The 27,995-nt window shown below is 40.7% G+C and overlaps 2 protein-coding genes and 1 long non-coding RNA gene across 3 annotated transcripts; 1 reads left to right on the forward strand and 2 right to left on the reverse strand.

The window, feature by feature from the left end:
* Positions 1-470: 470 nt before the first annotated feature.
* Positions 471-7,714, forward strand: bckdha (branched chain keto acid dehydrogenase E1 subunit alpha). Its single transcript, XM_040037499.1, has 8 exons — positions 471-775; positions 2,355-2,531; positions 2,639-2,725; positions 3,721-3,829; positions 4,671-4,832; positions 4,928-5,134; positions 5,234-5,375; positions 6,776-7,714. The coding sequence occupies exons 1-8, from the start codon at positions 662-664 to the stop codon at positions 7,116-7,118; spliced, it is 1,341 nt and encodes a 446-aa protein (XP_039893433.1). The 5' UTR covers positions 471-661; the 3' UTR covers positions 7,119-7,714.
* LOC120737060 lies at positions 4,360-27,764 on the reverse strand. Its single transcript, XR_005696664.1, has 3 exons — positions 27,565-27,764; positions 20,559-20,561; positions 4,360-4,372 (listed from the first exon to the last, which is right to left on the reverse strand). It is a non-coding gene; the product is annotated as an uncharacterized LOC120737060 (long non-coding RNA).
* Positions 7,830-11,910, reverse strand: b3gnt2l (UDP-GlcNAc:betaGal beta-1,3-N-acetylglucosaminyltransferase 2, like). The gene is made up of 2 exons (XM_040037500.1): positions 11,761-11,910; positions 7,830-9,373 (listed from the first exon to the last, which is right to left on the reverse strand). Exon 2 carries the CDS (start codon positions 9,284-9,286, stop codon positions 8,027-8,029), a length of 1,260 nt encoding a protein of 419 aa, XP_039893434.1. The 5' UTR covers positions 9,287-9,373; positions 11,761-11,910; the 3' UTR covers positions 7,830-8,026.
* Positions 27,765-27,995: the final 231 nt, after the last annotated feature.

Here is a 27,995-nt window from a genome sequence, read left to right on the forward strand (position 1 = left end):
TGTCTGAATCTTAAAATAGGCAATATTGATTTTGATAAGTTGAAATCGCTCAAAAAGACCATAGAAAAACGACCAGGGCACGTCGTTACGCAAAGCATCACACAATGGACTTTCATCAGGTTAATCCCCCGATGAGGGGGGGCTTTATTCATAAAACTGACACTCTGCCTTCCTGGGCATCCCACGCATTTTTCATTTATTTATTATTATTGTTATTCTACCACAAAAGAGTGTTAAATCTCGACAGCTTTAATCAATCATTTCTTCAGCTTGTGAAATACGTAAAAAGTGACAAATAAATTTCTTCCCGTTATACTATCTGTGCATCTTTTAAATCCTCACCTGCTGGGGGAAAGGGTGAAGGAGCGTAGTTAGTTCCGGCAGAACTACACCTACAGATTAAATGCTACGTAGCATTTCTTGCTTCACATTTTGGGGTTTTATTTTGAAGGCCTGAGCGGATGTGGAGGATGCTGTAGCCGACTTTAATGTTGCAATCAGTTTGCGACTCTCGGCCTGTAAACTGTGGATGAAAACAGGAAGGACAGCGAGTGGTGGTTATTAGTAGTTCCGTTGGCCAGATTTGTGCATATCCACCAGTGTAACTTCTCCTTACCTGGTGTACGGCGGCGGTTAAATCAAACAACTACTGAGTGTGCAGATGGCAGCTGTGAGCAGCATGAGCAAAATGTATGGGCTCTGTTTCCGCGCTGTCCGTCAGACAGCAGGACTGAAGGCATATCGACTGCTTCAGCGCAGAGGCTTCAGGGTAACTGTAAGTGAAAACTCTCATGCACTGTTTGGATTGAGCAATGAATAAATTATGGGAGGCTGGACTGGAGATAACGCTGTCATTAAGAGCCCGGGATACAGCAAGGCTCACGAAAGAGTATCGTCCAACTCAATCAAGTAGAAATACTGTTAAAAATAAACTGAATCTTTTAATAAGTTTTGGGGTTAGATCTTGTTTGCACAAAGATTCTGGTTAGCTACGGAGCCGCTAACTTGGCTAACAACCTTGCTGAAATGCTATACCGATTCTCCAGTGTATCCGTGAAAAGTCAGACTAACTCTCACATAATTAGTGAATACATGTTTGACATTTACTAAACAACTTGAGTTGCAATAAATACTAATTTTAATTTTTGTTGTTTTGACTCTCACACCGGACTAGTTAGCCAGCCGGCTAAGGATTTAGCTAGCCTCTTTTCCATTGGTCGAACCAAGGGGCGTGAAGGAGGAAATCCGATGTCCTCGAATGCATCATTTTTTCAAAACAACTTTATTTAATTGCTGTTGCTGCTGTATGTCCTTCACTGCTATTTTATTTCCTTCGATCGCTCCAGCACTTAAATCTGGATGTAACTCTTTAAAAATAATCTCATGTGGAGTTTCTAAAATCTGTATGGGAAAGAGATTTGTGAATTGTTGTTACAGCGGAACAATAGAACTACACTGGAAGGAGTACATACTTAATCACTTCCTCATTTATAAGAACCCAGACTTACGAAATTAATTCGTTCCCAAGGGTCTTTCGCAAGTCGAAAATTTGCATTTTGCCGTAACACGGGCAGAAATATTGCCGTTAAGTGCCTTCATAACTTGAATTTTTTGTTAAATGGGGGTACTCGTAAGTCGGGGTTCCACTGTATTGTATTGTCTTCATTTTTCTGAAATTAAGCTTTCTAAAATCTCTAAAGGTTCAACCAGTGTTATTATAGTTAACTAAAACAAAACTAAAAACTTAAACTAGATGTTTAAAAAGTTACCTAAAATAAAAACTAGCCTTTTGAAAAATAAAATAAATAGAAAAACTAAGAATCAGTCACCAAACTTAATTTATAATTAAATTTTATGCATTTCATTAATGCAGTTCAAAGTCCTGGTGGACAAGCCTGTGGGGGGGGAAAAGAGCAAAATGAAATGAAGCAACACAAATATAAAACAATACATATATACACAATAGGAATTCAGGTAAGTTGTTTGTGCACAGGTCTCTTAAGGACCTACCACAGCATTTCAGTCAGGTTAAAGGTTGTGACTTTACTTGGCCATTGGAACACCTTGAATTTCTTATTTTTCTGCTGTAGATTTGCTGCTTATTATCCAGTTGCATGACCCAGTGGTTGTCAGAGAGATGGCTTCACATTTGACTCTAGAATACTTTGGGATACAGAAGAGTTCACGATTGTGTGGCTGCAAAACAAGTTCAAATCGTCACCCCTCCACCACGTGCTTGACAGTTTGTATGAGTTGTGTGACCTGATATGCCGTGTTTGCTTTTCCTAGGGCCTTTCTTTGCCACAGCCACAATGAGATTGTTAATAAATAATGCTTGTATTCAATCCTTTCAGGTTCTTCAGCTGCAGCAGACCTTTGACTCTTCGCTGGAAAAGCCCCAGTTTCCAGGAGCCTCGGCCGAGTTTGTGGATCAGCTCGAGTTCATCCAGCCCAATGTCATCTCTGGGATCCCAGTGTACCGAGTGATGGACAGGCAGGGAAATATCATCAACCCCTCTCAAGACCCTCAGGTACAATCAGCCTGCCTGTGCTCCTGGTTCCCAAATGTGCCCCTAAGACCCCTGCAGTCTGTTGAGCCAATGTTAATTTGTCGATTATGTGTTTCTCTCCTACGCAGCTCTCCAAAGAGACAGTTTTGAACTTTTATCAAAAGATGACGATGCTGAACACAATGGACCGCATTCTTTATGAGTCTCAAAGACAGGTATGTTTCCTCCTGCATTTCCTGGCTCAACCTGATTATTTAAAACACAACACCAGCAGTTTTTGAACTTAAAAATAGGTGTTTCAAAGGGTATTTTCTTTATCCATCCGTCTATCTCCACTTATCTGCTGTCTTAGGGCGAGAGGCAGGGTACACCCTGGACAGGTCGCCAGTCTGCTGCAGGGCTTTTTTTATGTTAATTATAATTTAAAATTAAAAATGAATGCATAAAAATTAGATAGGGGTTCTCGAGGACACAGGTCCATCTCATAGGGAAGTTGGGCGCTGACTAGGGAGTGTTTTTGACTTAAAGGCCAACTGTTGCTGATTACTGAAAGAAATCCAGTGAGAGCTCTTGAGTGATCCTGTGACACAAGCAGATATTCACTAAACCATTAGTTTTATTCCATCCAAATCTTTAGTCATTTTGGCTCGAGCTGAACTAAACAGCAAGTGAGTTTTAGTTTTTATGAAGGGAGGACACCAAATAGCTGTAAAAGAAAGAGGTGCACTTGATTTATAACAGCAAAACACAACGATTTCAGGTAAAATTAATGCAAAAGTAATAATTTTTTCCCAGTTGTTTTATTTCAAATCAAATCAAATCACTTTTATTGTCACATCACATGTGCAGGTACATTGGTACAGCACATGTGAGTGAAATTCTTGTGTGCGAGCTTCACAAGCAACAGAGTTGTGCAAAATACAATAATGTAAACAAGCAAAATACAAGAATGGCTACATCTGAAACTAATAAATATATGTACAATATATAATAGTATGTGCATTTCTGGATGTGTATACTAAATATTTTTCTACGTGTGTGTGTGTGTGTGTGCGTGTGTACACATATTTTACAAATTAAATAGAGTAAACAATAAATAAAATATATAAAAATATACAGAGTTGAGACAATTTATTTTCGTAATTGCTTAAAAAAAAAAATCATACTTGAGATTACAGTCTGATTAACCGTCCAGCCCTGTCCGTTACAGGGTCGGATCTCCTTCTACATGACTAACTATGGTGAGGAGGGGACACACATCGGCAGTGCTGCTGCTCTGGATCCAAACGATCTGGTTTTTGGGCAATACAGAGAAGCTGGTAAAAATGAAATGTGGTTTCGTTTGGGCTTTTCCCCCAACTACTATAGTTCTATTTTTTTTCGTCCATTGTTCATATGAACATTTTAATTGTAATCAAAACAGTTGACCACTTCAGTGTTCATTTCTACATCTCCTTTTGTTGTTGTTGTTGTTATCACAAATGTCTTCCAGACAACATTTGAAACTGAACAAATTACTTTGCAGTATGGTCAAATGATTACTACAGAAAAAAACTTGTTTATATGAGAATTTAACAAGAATATTTATTGCTTACAAACTGAGTTCATCCGGTTTCCAAAAATTAGTAAAGTTTAGTAAAATTAATAAAATCCAGTGAGTCAAAAACTATTTGCCTCAGTGCCACACAGTATAACCAGCTGTAGGCTAACTGGCATCAGCAGTGCTCCCTCTCATAGTTTAAGGTTTTACCAAAGTAATAAGACTCTTGCCTACCTTATAAAAAGATCATTCCAAGCATGTTAGATAGTTTAGCTAAAGGGATGTGGTGCACAATAATCACATTCCTCCTGTGCTCTTCTGACTATTCTATCAGTGAGAGAATAACAATCATCACTTCAGTATGAGGAATAATAATCATAGCATCAATATAAGGATTCAGACGTGAGCAAATTCTGAGGGGAAGATTGCTGAAATTATCAGAATGGACACATTTGAATGTAAAACACAAATATGTTTTACATTAAAAAAAAAAACTGACCACAACAAAAAAAGGGTTCCCAAGTCTCCAGTCCTTATTTTAATATCCCCACTGTTTGCTCCTTCAGTCGGTCTGGTTCTCTTGTCTTGTGAGAAATCGTGCGACACATCTTCTATTACAGGAGTGCTGATGTACCGAGGCTTTCCTCTGGATCACTTCATGGCTCAGTGTTACGCCAATGCTGATGACCTCGGAAAGGGCCGGCAGATGCCCGTCCACTATGGCTCCAAAGATCTGAACTTTGTCACCATCTCATCTCCTCTGGCCACACAGATTCCTCAGGGTGAGCTCCACGCCTGTGTATTTACCTCTGCTGCCTGAAGCAGGATAGACAAACACACAGCTGTAAATATGTCTGTGGCTCTGTGTCTCTTTCAGCGGCTGGAGCTGCGTATGCAGTCAAGAGAGAGAACACAAACCGTGCCGTCATTTGCTATTTTGGAGAAGGAGCAGCTAGCGAAGGGGATGCACACGCCGGCTTCAACTTCTCTGCCACCCTTGAGTGCCCACTGATATTTTTTTGCCGCAACAATGGCTACGCCATCTCTACCCCTACAAACGAACAGTACAGAGGTGATGGCATCGGTAAGGCTGAATGTGATTTTTCTGCCACTTTTCTGCTGCTGTCTGATTGATGTTCCAGCTGCTCTTATCCACACACCTCTGGTTCTTTTTCTTTAACAGCTGCTCGTGGTCCTGGTTATGGCATGTTGTCCATTCGTGTTGATGGTAATGATGTGTTTGCTGTGTACAACGCTACAAAGGAAGCGAGGCGCAGGGCTGTGGCTGAGAACCAGCCATTCCTCATTGAGGCAATGACCTACAGGTTTGTTAATGTTTGAGTGATTTTGTCTGCGTTTGAAAGGACATGTGGAACAGTTTTTAGGCTGACAGTTCATCACTAACATTTTCTTCATTCTTTATAAATGTTTCATTTTACTACTGAAATTTAACACTTGAATGGACAGCATCGAATAAATAAGTAAATGCACTCAACAGAATTTGGTTAGGTACACCTTGCCTAGTAATGGGTTGGAGATTTTGTTCCATATTGACATGATGGCATCATGCAGTTTCTGCAGATTTGTCTGCTGCACCTCCATGATTTGAATTTTCTTTTTCACCACATGGCAACGGTGCGCTGTTGGACTGAGATCTGGTGATTGTGGAGGGATGTTTGAGTACAGTGAACTCACTGTCATGTTTAAAAAAAAAAAAAAAAAAACTGTTTGAGGTTATTTGACCTTTGCGACATAACAAATGATCCTGCTGGAAGCAATAAAATTCAATCCTCAGTTAATACTAAGTGAAAATTTCCCCCACACCACGAAAACACCACCACCAGCCTGAAACGTTCACATAAAGCAGGATGGATGGAGGTTTCCATGTTCATCTCAAATTCCGATACTCCCATCTGGAAAATAAACGGTTTCCTGTTCTTGGCTCCCAGTGTAGTCTTTGGTGCTGAAGCTCATCTACTTCAAAGTTTGAACAGGTTCATGTGCTCTGGCCATTCTCCTCATATCCCGGGAATCAACAAGATGTTTTGTTCAGAGAGCTGCCACTCACTTTTGGCGGACAGACCAACAACAGCACGAGCCAGAATGGCCCACAGACATACTTAACAGACCAGTTTGTACGCTGCCTTCATCTAATATAGCTGGAGCAGGCAGCAAACCTCTGCTGGACTACAAAACCAACTTTAACCTTGTAGACTGACAGCCGAGTCAGAAGTTTGAAGCCAGAATCTAACAAAAATGTGATTATGTAGTTAAAATAGTCAATTTTCTTTGTGTAAACTAAAGCCAGCTGCTAATGAAGACTCTGAACTGTGCAGTTCATCAAGTAAATATGGCACTTTACAAAAGCCAGGTGGCTTTCTTTTAGCTGTGATCATTTTTTAATTTCGCTGTTGTTTTAAGATTATCGATATGCACCTTTACCAGAATGCAAGGGTTTTACCCCCTAAGCCATAAAAGGATCATTTAATATTGGCAGTAAAGTGAAAATATATTTGATCATCTAAATATTATTAAAGGTTTATAGTTAGAAACGCTTAATATTTTATGTTGCTATAATGAAGATTGTTGTGATTTGGTGTAGAATTTTAAAAGTACATTTTTGGGTTGTAATTGAAGAGTGCTGTACACCACAGATGTACTCATCCTGAAACAGCGAAAGTATGAAAAGTCATGTTAAGAAAAATGTATTTTGTTGTTTCTTCAGAATTGGCCACCACAGCACCAGCGATGACAGCTCGGCGTACCGTTCGGTGGATGAAGTGAACTATTGGGACAAACAGGACCATCCCATTTCCAGGCTGAGACATTACATGACAGCCCGCGGATGGTGGAGTGAAGATGACGAGAGGAGCTGGCGAAAACAATCGCGCAAGACGGTGATGGAGGCGTTTGAGAGGGCTGAAAGGCGGCTCAAACCCAATCCTGAACTGTTGTTCACCGACGTGTACCAGGAGATGATACCCAGCCTGAACAAGCAGAGAGAGTCCCTGTGGAGACATGTGCAGCAGTACAAAGAGAACTACCCACTAGACTTGTATGAAAAATAACTTTTTTGCTACGGGGCAAAACAAGTTGAAGTTTGGTTGATAAATAGACTGTTGCACAGTTTTAGCTGTATTCATAAAAGGTAGTTTTGATACTTGTCATTTCTTTCTGCATGACAGTGGGGAGAAAGATTGTGGTTACAAAACTCCAAGCTCTTCATGTGTCTGGGTTTGGTGCCTTAAGTTAATAAGATTTACTATTGGTAGTAAAGCTTCTCAAATTTAAATTCACACCTTTATTTCACATTAATTCCAGGTTCTGTAATGTTCTGCAAGTACACTAGAATCACCTGCTGCAGCGTGAATGCATTACTCACAATATAAACACAACAGCGGGCAAAAAAAATGGAACTTGACTTTGTGTTTCTTCTCTTCTTACACTCCTGTTCAGTGACGTCTAACAGGTTTCATTGTGTGTCACTGAAGTGACCGCTTTAACGTATTTCAAAGAACTATTAAAATGCTTCTTAGTATACACACTCAACTTTTAGATGGGATGGTATGCTGTGGTGATGTTACACACTGTTCTAAATCCCAGAACTGTACACTTACCTAGCTCGTGATTGGTGTTTCGTGGAAAATAAACTGAGGAACATTCATTCTTGTTTTTATTTCATTTCAGTTGTATGGCCGGTTTATGAGTCATCAAAAACAAGTTGGTTTCACCTACATGTGATTTTAATGCCTGAATGGGCAATCAAATGCCTTTACATGATGACACCCAGTCTGGTAACAAAATCAAGCTGCTTTACGGCAACTTAATTTTGTTCACAATACATTTCTTTTTTTTTGCTGGCAAGATGGTCTATAGAAAATCAACTCTGCAAAACCGTGAATAGTACATTAGTGGAGAAACAAATCTTTAATATGCAAGTGCAGTCACTATTTGCCATCTTCATAACCAGTCCCGTTCAACAAGCCAACAGGGAGCTGTTAATCCCCTTCCACAACTTTTTTAACTCCTGTGGGGACCTCTGGTGAACCAGAATAAGGTTTTTATATGCACAGAGATCCTCACGATCTTCTGCTCTGATATCAAATGTCTGAAATCCTGAGTGTGCCTCAGGAGAAATCCCTAAAGCCATGAAACACATCCCAACATAGGCATCATCAATGGGGAAGAAAGGAATGATGTGTAAAAGTGAATAGAGGGATTCCAGCAAAGCTCCAGAGATAAGATAGCCACCTCCACCAGCATAAGGAGGGTACGGGCCATCGTAGAAGCTCATAGGGATGTAGTATTTGCTATTTGAGTCCCTGAGGGGACTTCCAACACTTATAACATGACCAGCATACAAACTAGATACTTTAGAAGCCTCGAGAGACTCGATGTACCTGACCAGTGCTGGGGTGTTGACAAATACATCATCATCCCCACTAAAGACAAAGGAGACATGAGGACAGCTTTTCAATGTCCAGTCGAGCAACATGTTCATTTTGAGCGTCAGGTTTAGAAATGTTTCATGGAAGTCCCACTGCAGGATATCCCCATAGAGTTTTGCTTCAAATGACAGCAGTGGGGTCAGGTCAGGATCTTGTGGTGGGGAGCTCCCCAGAAGGAACACCATACGCACTTTGAGTCCATTTGGATACGTCATCTCTCGGCCCCACGTCTCTCGCACTGCCTGCCTCTGCTCAAAGTTTCTGGGAGATGACTTGATGGCAAAAAGCAACAAGGTGTGGCTCTCCGTCTTCCTTTTACTGAAAGCACATTTGTTGGGCTGATCAATCAGAATTGGGGCAGTCCTGCAGTTCATCCCCTCCAGAAAATCCCGAAATTGGACAGGGTAGGAGCTGAAGTCATGCATGTTGATTTGCAGAAACTCTTGATTTGTCAGCCTGCAGTTAGACCAGTTAGAGTTTTGATTGAATGGGTTTCCTCCCTTGTCCAGATTCATCAGGGCTGAGTACAGTAAACGGTTCCAGTAAGCTCTGCTTTTAGGAATGGTCTGTCTGAAGCCAGCTGAAACATTGTGTAAATGAACATGCCTGGTAATGCCCTTCTGTTGGGGAAATTGTGTTCTTACACTCCGTAAACTGTGGGTGGTCTCCACCTGGACAGTCATGTAGAAAACGATTAAAATTAAAGAGAAGAAAAGAACCATAACACTGAATGTCTGAATACGCGTCATTGACTTGAGGTAAGTAAGCAAAGCTGCGACTTGTGCCATTCTAGATATGAGTCATCTTTCATGGGGACTGGACAATATGCTGTATTCCAGGTTACACCAACTCAGTAGGTTAGAAACGGGAAGTACCTGTAAACAGGGGGCAAAAAAAGCAATATTACATCAGAAATTGAAAAGAGCCCAGCCTCATAAGAAATGCATTCACTCTTTAAAAATAGAAATGTATATAGGGCAGCTTATTTGAATTTTTTTTAAAAGGCAGATTTTGAAGAAAACACAAAAATGTTAAGCTAGAAACAGAGAAGACGACTATGATGGAGTCCTGGTCTAATCTTGATAACATGTTTTAAATGCTGAGGTGACACAACAGGATCGTTAGGCTCAGTGACATAATTACTAATTACACTTCTGTCAGCAACTTATTACCTATTAGAGTTAAAGATCACAGCATCATGATGTAGTTTTACTAAATTAAAAATCCATTACTTATACAGCACAGATTCACAAAAACAGTCACCTCCATGTTTGTTTGTTTGTTTGTTTTTCCATAGGCCTAACTTCTATAGGGCTATCAAAAAGTATAGGCTAGAGGCTGGGGCCATAAGATCATTGGTAATCTAATGCAGTTTCTGTAATACAATGAACTCTTAATGCTGGGTAAAACAGTTCAATGTAAGCAGATTATCCCAAATTATGCATTCGTGAATAAATTGGAATTTACATTTCCCAGCTGGAATTTGAATTTGAATGTGACCGCCCCCCGTCTCGGATTTGCTACTCTGAAAGTCAACCCCGAGTTAATGATTCAAGTAGAGACAGTGAACGTGGACAAAAGAAAAGCTGTAAACGTTTAATGTGTACTGCCACCGTTGTGGATTTATGACTGCACTGAACAGCCTGGCCATCGCTGTTTTAAAGTGCAAAAATCAAGTATTGTGCCGTGTTGCCAGTGATGCCTGAATGGCTCTTCCTCGCTAATCCTGCGCGCGGGAGTGACGTCCCTCCCGAGTTCCGATTAATCCAACGCGCAAAGTTGAATGTGCAAACATTTCGTAGGATTTTTTTCAAACCTTATACAAGGAAGGGTGAAAAGCGGCTTTTAATTAGTTAAGGCAGAACATTATAGCCTATAACACATCTGCCGTTTCCCCCTGAATCAATCTATAAATACAAATACACACACATTTTTTTATTTATTTTATTAAAGTACTTATTTAGTTCTACTTCCTAACAGTGTTGCCAACTTAGCGACTTTGTCGCTATATTTAGCGAGTTTTCAGAGCCCCTTAGCGACTTTTTTTCTAAAAAGCGACTAGCGACAAATCTGGCGACTTTTTCTGGTATTATTGGAGACTTATTTATGACGATTTTTTGACGTGAAAACGCGTATCGCTCTTACTCTCAACAAGCAGCGGTGCTGCCTTGGGCACCTCACCCGTGCCAAAGCGCTCACAGGCGGAGGATAGTCCTCCCCCAGCTGCTATCAAGGCAGGAGACGTTCACACCTGTGCGTCCAAACGGCAAATGAATCGCGCATGGGCGAAGCCGCTGCTCCCGCACTGACTGTAACGCAGTCAGTTCTTTTACTGTTATGCCGTTTTGTGGATCACAAGGTTTAAAACTACTTATAAACACTCACTCTCGCACACAAAGTAACTCCACCAGAGTGCCAGTTTCGGGTCACTTTTGCCGGTCCAGGCCCGGATAAAGGAGCAGGTTTGGAATTGTGACATTAAAAAAAACAATAATTGCTAAAAGAAATTTAATTTGTAGTTCTAAATAAATTCTAACTGCATTTAGGACGTTTTTTACTCACTTCATGTCTCTTCCACGATGTTATTTCTCTCTCCAACAATGTAGGTTACAATTACATTAGCATGACCAATTATGCAAATTAGGCGATGACGTCATTTGGCGACTTCTAGCGACTTGTAGGACAGCAAATAGCGATTTTCCTCACTGAGGAGTTGGCAACACTGCTTCCTAATCGACTTACCAGTGTAGGTAATTCAACACAGTTGGATAACCAATTAAACGGCAGTTAAATTAAGAACATCTCTCCAATCCACGTATAATATCAGTGCAAGTGCGTACTGTTAAAACAGATATTTCTAAGGAGTTTTCCAACTGACAAAGATGGGAAAAAAAGTAGCTTGTAGCCGAATCTGCTAAAATGCACCTGCGAACATGTTTGCTCGCCGGTTTTTAATTAGAGGCGAGCAGAGATATAAAGGAGAAACGTCTCGATGGCCAACACGTGCGATGGCTGAGGAGAAGGGAAACCTAACAATTAAAAATGCCTGAAAGGACTTCCTCTCTTTTTCTTTCACGCGAGAGCCTTTGTTTCGTAAGCACAAGACTAACTTTGAACGTTTGACATTTTTAATTTTAATTTATACATGATTTGGTTCAATTGTTATATAACTGCGCAAACTTTACACCTAAGCGGAAGACAACCCCTTAAAAACAAAAAAAAAAGTGAAACCAATGATAAATGAGTTGCGGAAAATACTTACTGATCGGATTACTGTAAAGCAAGAGGAAAAAATCAAATTAGTTTCCAAGTGTCCTCAGGTACCGCAAACAGATCCGCAGGAGCGCAAAACCTGATCATTTAGCTTTGCAATCCTGTTTCTGTTCAGCAGGCGAGGGAGAAATCCCACTTAATGCAGGTGCAGGACTGTATGAGATCAAGTGTTCCCTTCCCACATGTTGAAACCACGCCCACGAGACAGGTTTATTCAAACGTTTGACCGGAAACATCACAAATAATTTAAGACCAATTGTTCACTGACAAAATCATCTGGATACATGAGCACATTGTTCAGATCACTAGAGCTCTTTTTTTCTTTAATATATTGCATCTCTGCAGGCGTTAAAAACTGTTTGTTTGTTTTTGTTGTTGTTTTGTTTTTCCTTTTCAGCCTGAGCCTAAGACAGAAAAACACAACTCAAACATTAAGAAGGAAAAAACATACACTCTTACACTCCTACACGGATGGAAACCATGCAAATGTTCACAGAGTTGAAGGACATCCATCACCTTCTTTTATGGAAATTTTGTTAAACTTGCTGTTAATGGATATGAAAACAATTAGCAAATTAATTACTTGTGCTTATAAAAGCATGTTTTATAAATCTTCATCAAATCAAGTCCAAATCCTGAGAAATTTGCGTCATAAGTCAGAGGGGGTATATATTCAATGGAAAAACCTCAGACAGACACTCTTGGCCTCTGCAGCTGAGATCAAGCACTGTTTAATTAGAGGCGCTCTCCTTTGTCAAAACAGTACACATATGCATTCAAAATCACCAAAGCAAATTTGAGTGCCTTTATCAATATTGGCATTTTGGTTTTGGTTGGTATTGGTATTGCAGCACAATTATGAATAACTGAACTATTTCTGGGCCAATACCTGATTCATAATAATATACAGTTTACATACTGTGTGAAGCCTGCACTCAGAAAGGTAGTGTTCAGCGGATAGAATTTGAGAGAATACTGCAGGAAAGAAATGGTATCTGTGAATACAAAGGGTAATGGTCAAACAATTATGAAGGCTGCTAGTATGGAAGTGAGAGGTCAAGGCAAAAAAGAAGAATGCAAGTTATTTGTTTAGGGCTTATAAGCAAGATAGGCAAGTCAGCGAAGGTCACTCTCCTCATCCTCTGTATGGTTTTCTTGATACAGAGAAGCATGGTGGTGAGCCACTGGGCCAACTGAGAAATGGTGTCAAATTCTTCTATTTTGTATAGTATGTTATTGTATTTTATCTTTTCCTATTCTATAGTGTTTTTCTTCATTTTTACTGCTCTTGACTTGTACTTTTGTTTTTAACTTAGCTTTTGAAACAAATTAGTTTGACTTTCATTCGGCCTGCACTACACCACATAAATGCAATTTTAAGTATAATTGTACTATTATTTCTTTGTTCTGCCTGCAATGCGGTTTTATTGTAAAGCACTTTGATGTACAGTAGTCTTTTAAATGTGCTATATAAATAAACTTTGACTTGACTTGACTGGCTACCTCCCTGGACTTTTTTGGGGGGGAGGTAACAATGTTTAAAACAATAACAATAATAATATTTATATTTATAACAAGGTGCGATAATAATGAATGTGCAATAATAACAGTGTGCAATACACATACTCTTCTTCTTCTTCTTCTTCTTCTTCTTCTTCTTCTTTTTACTAAGTTAATATACTGTGTTGTGTTGTTTGTGTTGTGTTATATGTAGTGCTGACATAGGACAGTTTTACAATCTCATTGTACTATTGTACTATGTATGACTGTGCAATGACAATAAAGGTTTATCTTATCTTGTCTTATCGGTATGGATGCTGATAAAGCATCCATACTGTAGTATTGTTCTTCAAATCTTTATTATTTATTAATTTGTTTCTTATATCATTTATTTGATCCATTTGCAAAGGCAAATTAAACTCCCTCAAAAACAACTTATTTTTGTATACATTTCAGATAAAAATAGGTTTGTTTCTCCGTGTTGACATCTGGTCTGGACGTCATTATAGGACGGAGTAAACCCACTGTCAAAAGCAAAAAGCATTGAAGCACTGCACATACTGGTGACAATAAAAGGGAGTAGAAACTGACCAAACTTGTTTAGTGTCAGCGGACCGGTTTGATAACCTTTCATATGATCACTATGTAGTGACATCAGGGTACTGATTCAAATACACATTTCAGTCAAGGTACACTCACAGACAAATCTGACCCACTGTACTCATTGCCATTCCCATAATATTGCTCACTTTATGTGCTACTAGACAAAAACACGTATAAGGAAGAAACAGAAATCTTCTCAGAGAAATCCTCTTTTTATCCTTCCTTAGGTCCTCAGTGTGTCGCAACTTGATTGTGCCCTTCCAGTTTCTAGACCTGCTCAGCCTCCACCTTCATACAACAGTTTACGTAGCAGTGATTGATAATCCTGGAAGGCAGCTTTTATAGCCTCTACCACCATACAACACAGTTGGACAGCATGTGGCATAGGCGGATTGTTGTAGCAACTCAGTAACAACCAGAGCATATTTACCACCGGGGGTTTCACATCAACAAGTTTTTCTCGCATAGTCAACCACACCCGACAACAATGTGCAGACCCTCCAGCTGACCCCTCGAATGTTAATGGCTCAGGTGGCAGTGGCTGCTGAACAGCCCATTCTGGTTTTTAGACTTTGGTTAGTGCCACAAATTTAAAAGTCATGATTCATTTGCCTCACCCGAAGGACTCAAGCAAGACACTGTTACCTGCAGAGAATTTAACCCTACTGTGGCTACTGGCTGCTGGTGCTAAATGCAGGGAGCAGCAAACTGGATTTTCTCTCTTGTTGTGCACACAAAAAGAACTGTTCAGTTGGTAGCGCTATCAATAATAGCACCTTTAGTTCTATCACAGGAGGAAGCTGCAGCTATTCCAGCCCTTCAAGAAGTCCTTAAGACACTGCAGGCTCAAGGTAAATATGATATAGACCTCATTGATTACCCCAAAAGGTGATTATAGGCCTCACCAACAACAATAGCCATTAAATTGCCTTTTCCCCCTACTATTACCCCCATTTTTGGGTCTTTGAGGGAAGCAGGATTGATCGTTCCACGATCAGTCCAGCTTCCAATGTTCCAAATCCTTACACCATCTTTTCTCATCTGCTTCCTGATGTTTGCTGTTTTTCTCTGGTTCTTTTTTCTGGGACGCAGTATTCATTTACCTTAATCTTAAGGGGAAAGGTTACACACACACACTTGCCTGTGTCTCGGCTACTGTGAGGCTCCCACCTTTTACAATGATTTGAGTTCAGAATCACTGCAACTGATGAGTGACAAATCACTTCAACTCTCTTGTTGTATTTTGAGAATTTAATCTGCAGCCCAAATAAAAAAAAAAACAATGTGATGTTGACATTGTGATGTTACAGATGAGACACAAAGTCTGTCTTTCTAGACTTAAGCAACAGATCAACTTTTTGGGTCATGTGATCACAGCTAAGGGCAACTCCCTTTCACCCAATTGTGTTGAAATGATTCATAAAATAGCAAAACCTGTAACGAAGAAGCAAGTGTCTTTTCTAGGAATGTGCTTCTAGTCTCTCACATTTATCCCCAACTATGTTGTTTTGGAAACACCACTTTGCACACTATTGTGCATGGGAAACTGAGCAAGCTTTTTTTGTTTAATTTAAAACTTCAGTTCATTCAGAACAGAAGTCCACAATGTTGCCTGCTGCTGGAGAAGGGAAGAAGCATAATTGTGTTTCTGTGCTAAATGAAGCATGTTCCCCTCACGCAGTTCTCTCTGAGACACCTATTGCCTTTAAACCTGATTTTGTTATTATTGTAGATTGTTCACTATCTCGACATCCAGCCACTGGTCAGAATCCAGTGAGCTATGCAGTTTTCACACAGTATGGAGTTTTTAAATCTGGTTCTCTGCCTTCTTTATGTAAGCCTTGCACACTGCTGAGTTGGTTGCCCTCACTGAACCATGAAAACTGGCTCAAGTTAAAACAGCGTCAACACCACTACAAAGTGGCTTCACTGCTAGATCCTGTCCTTCTGCCAAAGGCTGTTGCTGTGTGGCAAGCTCACACTAGCAACCCTAACCCAGTTTCTATAGGGCGGATGTAGTTCCTTGAGCAGGAGCTGAGCAGGAGGTGACACGTACACACACACACACACACACACACACACACACACACACACACACACACACACACACACACACACACACACACACACACACACACACACACACACAAAACTCCTTGAAGAGTAACAAGGAGTTTGTCACTCTTCAAGTGACATATCTCCCTCCCTCCCTGCTATGCAACAGGTTTCCACTGATGCAGAGAAACAGCTTTGGAAGAAAAAACATGGCTGCGTTTTTCAGGATGGTATCTGGCACGGGCCTAATAACAAACCATCTCTGCCTACAAATTTTTTCTCCATAATGCTGAATTGGCCAGAATGTTTGATTCGATTTAACAAAACCAATTCACTACAGGCTTCACTACTTACACACCAACGTTTTAGCAGTCTTTGTGCCTTTGTTTGTGCAACGTATAATTGTAGGCGAGGCACACCACTACCCTAATGGGCACACCCAATTCTGATAAACCATTTTGATATGTGATGATTCATCATTTTTTTAAAGTATTAATATGTGGAAAGCACATCCCACAGGAGAGATTTAAGAAAAAAATTCAATTTTGTGAAATCAGTTGACTCAAAGTCTTCTAGACATCCAAAGTTTCAGCAAACGTGTGCATCCAAACTAAAAAAAAAGTACTAAAACTAAGAATATTTCATTTTTAGCTAGTTTTCCAGATTCACAAAATCATTTTAGCTAGTTCTTAGATTTGTTTTACTTAACTATAACTATCCTGGTGCTGCAGTTTCCTCTTCACAATGCCCAGTGTAATGTAAATAAAGAGCAGCAGGAGTATGAGTCCAGCTTTCTGACAAATGAAGAAACTAAATGAAATGTAGAGAATATATTGTTAGTGCCCACACTGTGTGGTGTTGTATAAGATGCATTGCTTATCCTGGCAGAGTATGGGGATCATATTGTTGGTAGTTGCCTGCTTTGCTCATCATCAAGGTCTTTTGTGTTTCATATCATCAGAAATTATATAAATTCTGTAAATCTAACATAGCTGTGAAGAAAACAAGTTGCATTTGTTTGCATGAATTTTATTGTGACTTGGGTACATTCATTACTTCTGTGTGGTGATAGAGCTACAATAATGACATTTTTAGTGTTTCTAAGCAGCAGAACTTGCCTTAAGGCATCATTGCCTCTAAGGTGGCATGTAAAACATATGAGATATTAAACTGTACCGGTCCTTTAAAAATCTTAAATAGTAAGAGACATTTGGAATGATACTGATCTGAATTGAAAGATTAAGAACGTTTATCCTATATTTCGGTTTAACCCCCCTGTTGTTCTGGGGTAATTTCTGACCCCCAAAGAAATCTTTTGCCATCAAAATGTGTTTTTTATTCATCAAATGGTCTGAAAATAAGTTGTTCAATACTATGCTATGCATGATTAGAATAAGTTTTGTATATTTTTATTGGTTTATGGGTTTTTTAATTGAATCTAATAACACCTGTTGTCCTCTGAGGACAGTACAAAGTGATGCAAAGGGTCATATTGTCACACCATACTGCTTTCAAACATCTTTGATCTTGGATCATTGATGTGTGGGGTCAAACAGTGGTCATAACAACAACAAAACAGGCAGTATAATGAGGAGGCAGGTGCTCTACATTGCACTTGAGGCTTGCGTGCTAATTTGTTTTTTTTACCATGTTGTGCAAAAAGGAATGACCAGAAGAACAATGCATATATTTTCCTGTAATATAATCAGGAGGAAGAATCAACTGATGAGGAGGATCCAGGGTTAGAAGATAAGGAAAATATAGCCAATATTTAGACGACATGCTACTTCTTTCTCTGCAGAAGTGGAAGAAAGGTATAAAGTGAAGGAAATTGATGAAGATGATGATGAGGAGGAATCTGAAATATGTTCAAGTAAGCTCTCAGGCATCCAGACATAGTAGTTGAGGGAGCTTGGAAAGATAATGACTGGGCTTCTTGAAGTTTCTTCACTTTTCAGGATGTGAAACTGAAATAGAAGATGTGTCAGAAGACTGCACATCTTTCATTTCAATTATGATGAAGATGAAGAATCAATCAAGAAAGAGGAGTCAGCTGAGGTATAGGAATATATGCAGTCATATGAGGAAACATTGATCTGGTCTTCTATTGTTCCCAGTGACAGACGATGCGTGACTGTCTCATGTGCCGTCTTTCACTGTCACAGAGAGAGATAATCTACCATGGCCTAAATACATACTCTATGCCAGGTCTCGTATTGATGACTTGAAATCCTCTTCAGTGCTCACTCAAGCACTCAAAGCGTTATACACCATGTATCATGCTTTCTAACATTTACATGCCAATGGATGCATCAGAGACCAAGTTGGGGTTCAGCAAGTTGCCCAAGGACACCTTGGTAAGAACTCCAGACTGGAGCACATAGAGGTTGAACCAACAACCATCCAATTAGCAGATGACCTGCTCTACAGCCAACTCAATGACAAACAAGGAGGGACAACAAGAGATGAAGAAAGGTGGATCGAATGCAACTACAGGCATTCCAAGTAAACCGGGGAACTATGAGATAAAAATATGGGCAGTATGTGATGCCAGGTCCAGCTGTACATGGAACATGCTAGACTATGATGGCACATTGCTGGCCTGCAGTCAGGCACGCAAGTTGCCCTTATCATTAGAGAAGGTCTCCAAAAGAAAATGACCACCTGTGACAACTTGTTTACTTCATATGCCCTTGGCCTGGAACTGCTGAAAAGAAAGCTGTACTGTGGGACCAGTACAGAGGAATAAACCTGAGCTTCCTCCTTGTGCCAAATTTGGACACGGCTCAAATTCAAATTCAAATTCAAATTCAAATTCAAATTTTATTTGTCACGTACACAGTCATACACAGTACGATATGTAGTGAAATGCTTGGACAACTGCTCGTGACCTAAAGAAAACAAAAAAAAGAAAAGGCTATGAATAAGATAGGAAATAAATATGAAAAATTAAAAAGGGTAAATTTAACTAGGAAGGAATAAAATATAAATTAAGATTAAAAAAGAAATAACTGTACAACACAAATTAGAATGAAGGGTAAATTTAACTGGGAAGAATAAGATAAAATATATAAATTAAAGTTGAAAATAAAATAACTGTACAACAAAATACACAATATAGAACTATATAAGAATGTATGAAGAAATATAAATAAATATATACACAATAACAGCAGCATATACACAATAACAGCAGCGTGATTTAAGTAATGAAGTGAAAACAATGTCCAGAATGTCCAGTGTGTGTGTAAGAACTGTATGTGTGGGTCAGTACTGTGTGGTGGTGTGATTGAGAGACCGTATCGCCTGCGGGAAGAAGCTCCTCCTCAGTCTCTCTGTGTTGGTATTCAGGGAGCGGAATCGCTTTCCTGACCTCAACAGAGAGAACAGTCCGTTGTTGGGATGGCTGAGGTCCTTCACGATCTTCCTGGCCTTGGTCCAGCACCGCCTGCTGTAGATTGAGTGCAGGTCAGGGAGCTCGGAGCGGATGGTGCGCTCAGCTGACCGCACAACCCTCTGTAGAGCTCGTCTGTCCTGCATGGTGCTGTTCCCGAACCAGGTTAAGATGTTTCCCGTCAGGATGCTCTCTATGGTGCAGGAGTAAAAGTTCCTGAGCACCTTGGAGGGCAGTTGGAAGTCTCTCAAGCGTCTGAGGTGGTAGAGACGCTGACGGGCCTTTTTCACCACGGTGTTGATGTGACAGGACCATGACAGGTCCTGCGTGATGTGAACTCCGAGGTATTTGAAGCTGTCCACTCTCTCCACTGGGCACTCGTTGATGACAGGGGTCTGGTAGTTCCTCTCCTGCTTAGTGCTGAAGTCCACTATCAACTCCTTTGTCTTACTGACGTTTAGAAGGAGGTTGTTCCTCTGGCACCAGTTCTCCAGATTCCTAATCTCCTTCAGGTAGGCCGTCTCGTTGTTATCAGAGATCAGGCCCACCACGACGGTGTCGTCAGCAAACTTGATGATGGTGGTGGAGCTGGTAGTGGCCACACAGTCATATGTGTACAAAGAGTACAGCAGGGGGCTCAGAACACACCCCTGGGGGGCTCCAGTGCTGAGAGTGGTGGAGGCTGAGACATGTCCGCCCATCCTTACTGCCTGTGGTCTGCCAGTTAGGAAGTTGGAGATCCACTGACACATAGATGAGCTGAGTCCCAGATGCTCCAGCTTGGTGGTGAGTGTGGAGGGAATTATGGTGTTAAATGCAGAGCTGTAGTCTATGAAGAGCATTTTAACATAATTCCCCCTTCTAGTGTCCAAGTGAGTGAGTGATGTGTGGAGGAGATGAGAGATGGCATCGTCTGTGGAACGATTTGGACGGTAAGCGAACTGTAGTGGGTCCAGTGTGTCTGGTAGTGAAGAAATGATGAAGTCTCTGACCAGGCGTTCAAAGCACTTCATCACTACTGAGGTGAGGGCTACAGGGCGATAGTCATTGAGAGAAGCAGGGTGGGGTTTCTTCGGGACAGGAACAATGATGGACTCTTTGAAGCATGTGGGGATCACCGACTGAGATAAAGAGATGTTGAATATCTCAGTGAACACAGGAGCTAGCTGGTATGCGCAGTCTCTTAGGATACAACCTGGGATGCCGTCTGGGCCTGCTGCTTTCCTGGTGTTCACTCTCTTGAAGGCTCTCCTTACTTCATGCTCGGAGATGACGAGCACGTTTCTGGTGCTGGCAGCATCTTCCTGTCTGCAGCCGTTAGCGCCGCTAACACTAGCATCGTTGGAGTCCTTAGCTGCAGCCTCGAAGCGAGCATAGAAAGTGTTCAGCTCGTCTGCCAGAGTCACGGCCGCGTTCGTCATACCGGTTGTTGGTGCTTTATAGTCCGTTATTGTCCTTAGTCCCCGCCACAGGCTCCTAGAGTCACTCTGTTGGAGTTGTGACTCTAGTTTCCTCCCGTAGCGCTGCTTCGCCTCTTTCACCGCCCTCCGCACGTTATATGACGCGGCTTTGTACGGGTCCATGTCCCCCGTCATGAGTCCCGTGTTGTAGGCAGCGGTGCGGGATCTCAGAGCGTCGCGGATGGTTTTATCCACCCACGGCTTCTGGTTGGGAAACGTTGTGATAGTCTTTGTCTCCACGGTATCATCCGCTAGTTTCCCGATGAATCCCACAACCGCTTCCGTAAACACGTTGACATCATCATCGGAGCTGTTTCTGAACAGCTCAGACTATCACCTAATAACAATAAACAAAATGATTTTCTAAACTGTAGCAATGTAATGTACGTATAGTGTCAAATACATTTTTGTAGTCTTCATTAGCTTTAATTCACATGGAAGTGTTCCTAAAGTCATATGCTGTAATGATATTTACATTATGAAAACATGATTTTGGACATTTCAAGTTTTTCACTTCGGCAGATAAAATGAATTGAGCAAAATCAACTCAAAATATTCCCACACGCCAGAACGTCCTCTCTTCCTCGCTGGCTCCATATCTGTCAGTGGAATGATCACCTCGTCGCTATCTGTCACCATCAACACACTCCACGAATCCTGTGGATGATTCACTTCCTTATATCCGTTTGAATCAGGTACCGAAGCAGTTACGTGCGTAATGAAGCTTCGGACGTCACTGGTCACGTGACTTTTGCCAAACGAAGCAAGCCTCGACACAGTGCTTCTGAACCAGTGTGTTGTTTTTTTCGACACACGCTCCGGAGCGTCAGCTTCAAGCGGGCCATCACTAGTAACAGTGGTCCAGTGTCCTTTCACCTCTGGTGGGGCAGGTGATGTGTTGATAAAAGTTCGGCGCTGCGCGTTTGAGGTTGGCGCTATTAAAGTCCCCCGTCACAATAAGCGCAGCGTCCCGGTGTTGTGTCTGGTGCTGTGTGAGTGCCTCATGCAGCTCGCATAAGGCGGTGACCGTGTCCGCTTGTGGTGGAATATAAACGGCACTTACAATGACCGATGTAAATTCCCGAGGTAGATAAAAAGGACGACACATGATGGACAGTAGTTCCAGATTTGGTGTGCAGGAGCGTGTGAGAGGAACAACGTTCGCACTGTTGCACCAGTTGTTGTTCACCATTAAACACACGCCGCCTCCCCTTGACTTCCCCGAGTCCCGTGTCCTGTCCATGCGGTGAACCGAGAAGAACTCGGCCGGCTGGATGGCGTGGTCCGGCACCGCTGGGTTCAGCCATGTCTCGGTGAAGCAGAGGAGATTGCAGTCCCGAATGTCTCTCTGGAACTTTACCCTGGCCCTGAGGTCGTCAAGCTTGTTCTCCAGTGACTGGACGTTGGTGAGCAGGATGCTAGGCAGAGGTGTGCGGTGTGCACGAGCTCTCAGCCTGTTCCTGACGCCGGCTCGCTTCCCTCTAGGCCGCCGCCGCTTCCCTTTGTTCTCCCTCAAGATCTCACTCGGCCAGCTCGGATCCGGAGTTAAAAACTTCGAATTGTGAGTACATTGTATACCAATAGAAACAAGAGTGTCACTGTCATACCTAATGTACCCAATGGTGGTGATTTTGCCGATTTAGAAACGCTGAAAACTAACTTAAAAAACAAAGAAAAAGTGGTCGGAGCAGTCGTGACGGCAGCCGACCTCACCGGCGCCATCTTCACGGCTTGGTTCTTATCAAAGTTTGCCTTCACTAAGACCCATGCCCTGGTGTCCTACCATGCCAAAACACAGAAATTGTCAGGTAGTGAGTTGGAATAAAGTTGAATAAAACCTTGAAACACAGAGATGGATGATTTTTTATGCTTTATGCTTTATCAACAGTCAAACCAGATAGAGTAATGTTTGACTCCAGAGGACAACAGATGTGATTATTTGCTGCCAGTAAAAAACTTGAAGTGGTTTTAAAACAGTTACCTAAATTAACTTTGACATACCCATCTGTGATATTCCGCCAAAGCAACCGACTCTGGTTGTTAACTATAATCTCAATAACTGTCATGGCCCTGGGTCATGTGACCCAGTATTCTGAGTTTCTTGGTGTTTTGTTATTCTTTTTAGTCTAGTTTAATTTCGGCTTATCTAGTTACATTCTGCCATGTTTCATGTCTAAGTTCTTTGTTTGTCAAGTTCAAGTCATGTCTGGATCTCCTTATGTTTCCTGTTTTATTTTGAAAGAGTTTTGTGTTTATTATGTTTAGTTTCACGTGTCCTGTCATTATGTTAATTGTTGTCTCCTGTTTTCCGCATGTGATTCTACTTCCTTTGATCATTCCTTATGTGTATTTAGTCTGTGTGTTCCACTCAGTCAGTGTCAGATCGTCTGTTAACCTCACCACAGTTTTCATAGGTTTACTCCATTGTTTCTCTGTGTTTTCTAGTTTACTCAGTGTTCACAGTTTTGTTATAGTTTTTCACTGAGTGTCACAGCCTTTTTGTTAACACAGTGTTCATAGCCTCCTTAGTTTCCCTAGTTCCTTGTTTTTTCTTTTGCAATCAGCCAATAAAGGCTTGCTTTATTTTTGAAACTACGTTTTGTCTCCACCATGTCTGCATCTGGGTCTACCTCTTTCCTCACGCCGGCGCACCCCGCCATGACAATAACTGATGACTTGATTTTTCTTTTTTACCAGACTGCTGTTTTATCAGACTTAAATTTGAAATAGAATAAAGAAATAGTGTCAAAATGTTTGAATTAAGTTTTAATTAAAAGTGGGTGAAATATCCGCTGCATATTATTTAAGTATCAATCAAACCAGATTGGGTCCGTTTTGACCCCAGAGGACAGCAGGTGTGATTATTCTCATTAAAGTTCAACATATAGCACTCTGTGGTTAGTCAAATAGTCAAAATAATCTAAAAATTTTAATATTTTATTGTCTCATTTCATTTTCACTCAAAAATAGGGTATACTTTTATGGAAACAAGGTCTGGTGGCACTAAATTGCAAAATGAAGGGAAATTTTGTGGTTGTGCTGGTTTTAAGTAAAACTAAGGTGTAACACAGAATTGATTAAGATTTTATACTATGTACTTTAAAAACACTCTCAAATGAGGTGGGGTCATTTTTGACCCTAGAGGACAAAAGGAGTATGGCAAGGAGGACATTAACTGATCATTGCTAATCTGGGAGTTAAAATGGATAGCAGATCTTAAACTTGAAAACCAGGTTAGACCTGTTGTAAGATCTAGCTTTCTTTATTTGAGACGGTGAGCCAAAATAAAGCCTATTTTATCAAGGCAGCTATTTGAGACCTTGAGGCCTTTGTTACATCTAGGCTGGAACATGCTTTACTGTGGGGTTAGTCATGCGTCCATCAGGCATCTGCAGGTTGTGCAAAATGCTACTGGCACATAAAAAGTCTGAGCACATTACCTCCATTGTAATTTCACTCCACTGTACACTGTACATCCTGTACAATTTAGGAATCTTTTTTAAAGTTCTTATATTTGTTTTCAAATGTCTTAATGGCATGAGACAGGGTGATCATTAAAATTAAAGGATTGTATTAAGGTGTCTGCATATTATCAGCAGATAAGAGTTCCATATTCAGAAGCGTACTGTCCATTGCATGGGTTCCAACCTAAAAATCAAGAACCTTTAGTTCTGATTTGGAGTTCCATACTTTATTTATACTGGACTTGGACTCCACTTGAGTAACTTTACACGATTCACAGTTCAAATTCCTTCTTGGTTACCTTATACTGGGCACTGGTGCTTCCCCATATTTAATTGTCAACAATGACCAGTTTCAGGCCAACTTCCTTTTGATGGATTGCCACGCCTGAACAGAAAGTTGGAAGAGCTGGTGGGTGCAGCTGCGTGCCAGATTAAAAATGTTTGCTCTCGTTGATGTCACACAGAGCCAGAGTCTGAAACAGAGTATTTAGAGCAGTCTGATGCATGAGCTACTTGCTATATAGATGTAATAGGGGTTATTTTTACACATGCAAATGAGCAGCAAGCAGTGTCTTTACACATTTACATTTACATACAACTTCCCAAAAAGCAAAAGATAACAGTGCTTATTTAAAACAGTTGCCTTGTGGATTCTTCACCTCTGTAGTTATCTGCTGCCTGTGCATAATGAGCAACGGCATCGAAAAGAAAGAAACACAAACATATACATGAATTGTAAACAGAGCTGATTATACTGTCATTTGACAGTGAATACATTATCCTTACATACATCCTTATATGGTTGGCTGAACTTTTTTATTCACTACTTTTGGAACCATACAAGAACCACATCTTAGACCAGATCTGTCTTGCTGCTTCCACTTCTCATGACTGGACATTAAGGTCAACTGTGATACAGCAGATGTCTTATGTAATAATTACTGGAATGCAAGAAATTGCAACATACTTAGGAGTTAGCTGCTTTACACTCTACAGGCACAGACAAAACGTTGTTACTGAACCACTGACTTATGCAACATTATCAGATGACAACTTGAACAAAGTTGTAGGATATGAATAGAAGCCTGTCGTCATGTTGGTTACGCATCCAAAGATAGTATGTAAGGAATTGGAATTATGCAAGGAAATGACCCTATTAATGATCCTTCAGAAGACATAATGCAAGACGTCAGCGATCATACAGCGATCATAAAGTTTAAAAGACCAACTTAGAATTGTCACGGTCCTGGGTCGGTGACCCAGTGTTCTGTATCTTGAATTATTAATAGTCCGGGATTTCTTTGTTGTTATTTATAGTTTCAAGTTTCTTGGTTTCTGTTCTGTTTTTGTCCCTCCCCTGTGTTCCTGGTGTCATGTCTCTGGTGTCACGGTCCTGGGTCACTGACCCAGTGTTTTGAGTTTGTGTTATTTATTGAACTTTGAGTTTGTCAGTATTTATCATTCCTAGTCTTTTGGTTTCAGTGTTAGTGTTCTTAGTATTCTGGTTTTTGTCTCTGTGTTCCATGGTAGTTCTGTCTCCCCTGTCAGCTGTATCCCCTTGTCAAGTCCGTGTCTATGTGTTATGTTTCCTGTTTTACTTTGTAGTCTGTGTCTCATGTCAGTGTGTCTAGTTGGATTTCCTTGTTGTGTTTGATTACTCTCAGGTGTGCTCTCCTTCTGTGTCCCATTCCCTTGTTATCCCTCCGTGTATTTTAACCCTCTGTTTCTGTCCATCTATGAGTCCTGCATTTGGGTCCTCCATCCTGTCTGCCACACAGCGCACCATGATAAAAATAAATAAAATAGCACAAAGTCCGTAGAGAGTGTATCACAACTATTTGGAAAAAGTACTTAAATTCTTTATTTCTTTAAAGGTACATTTAAAGAAATTAAAAAGTATAAGTCCTGATTCCCAACTTAAAGTCTACAACAAAATGGATTATCTAAAGCAAAAGAGCTCATTGTTTCATTTACACTAAATGGTGCGTAACCTTGGCTTTGTTATAGTTTTCCTACAAAGATTACACTTATTTCCTTTTTCTAAAGGCATGTAGTTGGAATCCACATAGTTGTGAGATGGAGGGTTGTGTTCCATGGCTGCTTTCAGTAGGACTATCAACTACCTTGCTTATGTAGACAAGACAATACCCAGTGAGATGTCATCATGAAAATATGGTGTTCTCATCAGTTTCATGCTTTACAGGTGAGGATTAAACATGCCTAGTGTTATCACTGGCAGATTAGTGGATAATCAAAGAACTGAGGTGATATGGGCACAGTTAAATCAAGTGGTTTAATTTATTTTTTCATTATTATTGCTTTTTCAATTTTATGGAGAGACATTGCTTATTAGATTCTTTTAATGAGCTCCATGTATTTTGTCATCATTATATCTTTTTGCCCTGGATTCAAATAGCTGCGAAAGAACTTTGGAACCAGTGGAATAACCAGACTTTCAACAGAAGGAGGGCAAAACCTTCTTCAGCTGTGACAAATAGACATACTCAACATACAACCTAAATATGATTGGTATTTGTTGGTGTATGAAGGTAACTGAAGATTATAAAAGGTTACACACCAATTGCATTTGAACAATCTCTCTAAAGTTAGAAACGTCCTTTCTGGGCTCGACTGTTTTAATTCATTATTATTTCAATTCAATTCAATTTTATTTATATAGCGCCAAATCACAACAACAGTCACCTCAAGGTGCTTTATATTGTAAGGTAGACCCTACAATAATGCATACAGAGAAAAAAACCCAACAATCATATGACCCCCTATGAGCAAGCACTTTGGTGACAGTGGGAAGGAAAAACTACCTTTAAACAGGAAGAAATCTCCGGCAGAACCAGAACCACTGAAAAGGAAATACACAGTGCATCATGGAAATCCCCCAGCAGTCTACATCTATTGCAGCATAACTAAGGGAGGATTCAGGGTCACCTGGTCCAGCCCTAACTTTATGCTTTAGCAAAAGGGAAAGTTTTAAGCCTAATCTTAAAAGTAGAGATATTGTCTGTCTCCCGAATCCAAACTGGAAGCTAGTTCCACAGAAGAGGGGCCTGAAAACTGAAGGCTCTGCCTCCCATTCTACTTTTAAACACTCTAGGAACAACAGCTCTCTGACTTTAGACTTGTGGTTCCTAGGGTATTTAAAAGTAGATTGGGATTCAGAGGCTTCCACCTTTAAGTCCGTCTTATGAGGAACCTGCTCCCAGTTTGGGTTCTGGAGGCAGACACCCTCTCTACTTTTAAGATTAGGCTTGAAACTTTCCTTTTTGATCAAGCATAGGGTTAGGGCTGGATCAAGTGACCCTGAATCCTCCCTTAGTTCTGCTGCAATAGGTCTAGGCTGCTGGGGGTTTCCCTTGATGGACTGTTTCTTGTTCACTTACCCTTTTCCACTCTATTTATGCACCACTTTGCATTTAAGCATTAGTAACAGTCCAAAGAAAAAACGAAGTGCTTGGTCAAAAGGGGTTGTTTGATTGTTGGGGTTTTCTCTGTATTAATCTAGGGTCTCTACTTTACAAATAATACTTCATATAGCACCTTGAGGAGACTGCTGTTGTGTTTGGTGCTATGCAAATAAAATTTAATTGAATGATCTTTCATTTCAGGGTGGCACAGTGGTTAACACTGTTGCCTCACAGCAAGAATGTCCTGAGTTTGACTCTACCATCTGGTCGGGACCTTTCTGTGTGCAGTTTGCATGTTCTCCCCTGTGTTTGTGTGAGTTTGCTCT

The sequence above is a fragment of the Simochromis diagramma genome, unplaced genomic scaffold, assembly GCF_900408965.1.
Source record: "Simochromis diagramma unplaced genomic scaffold, fSimDia1.1 OVJJ01000463.1, whole genome shotgun sequence".
NCBI lineage: Eukaryota > Metazoa > Chordata > Actinopteri > Cichliformes > Cichlidae > Simochromis > Simochromis diagramma.

Coding starts and splice junctions, on each gene's coding strand:
- bckdha (XM_040037499.1), top strand. CDS start 662: ATGGCAGCTGTGAGCAGCATGAGCAAAATGTATGGGCTCTGTTTCCGC. Junction 3,830..4,670: donor TGGGCAATACAGAGAAGCTG/GTAAAAATGAAA, acceptor CTTCTATTACAG/GAGTGCTGATGTACCGAGGC. Junction 5,376..6,775: donor ATTGAGGCAATGACCTACAG/GTTTGTTAATGT, acceptor TTGTTTCTTCAG/AATTGGCCACCACAGCACCA.
- b3gnt2l (XM_040037500.1), bottom strand. CDS start 9,286: ATGGCACAAGTCGCAGCTTTGCTTACTTACCTCAAGTCAATGACGCGT.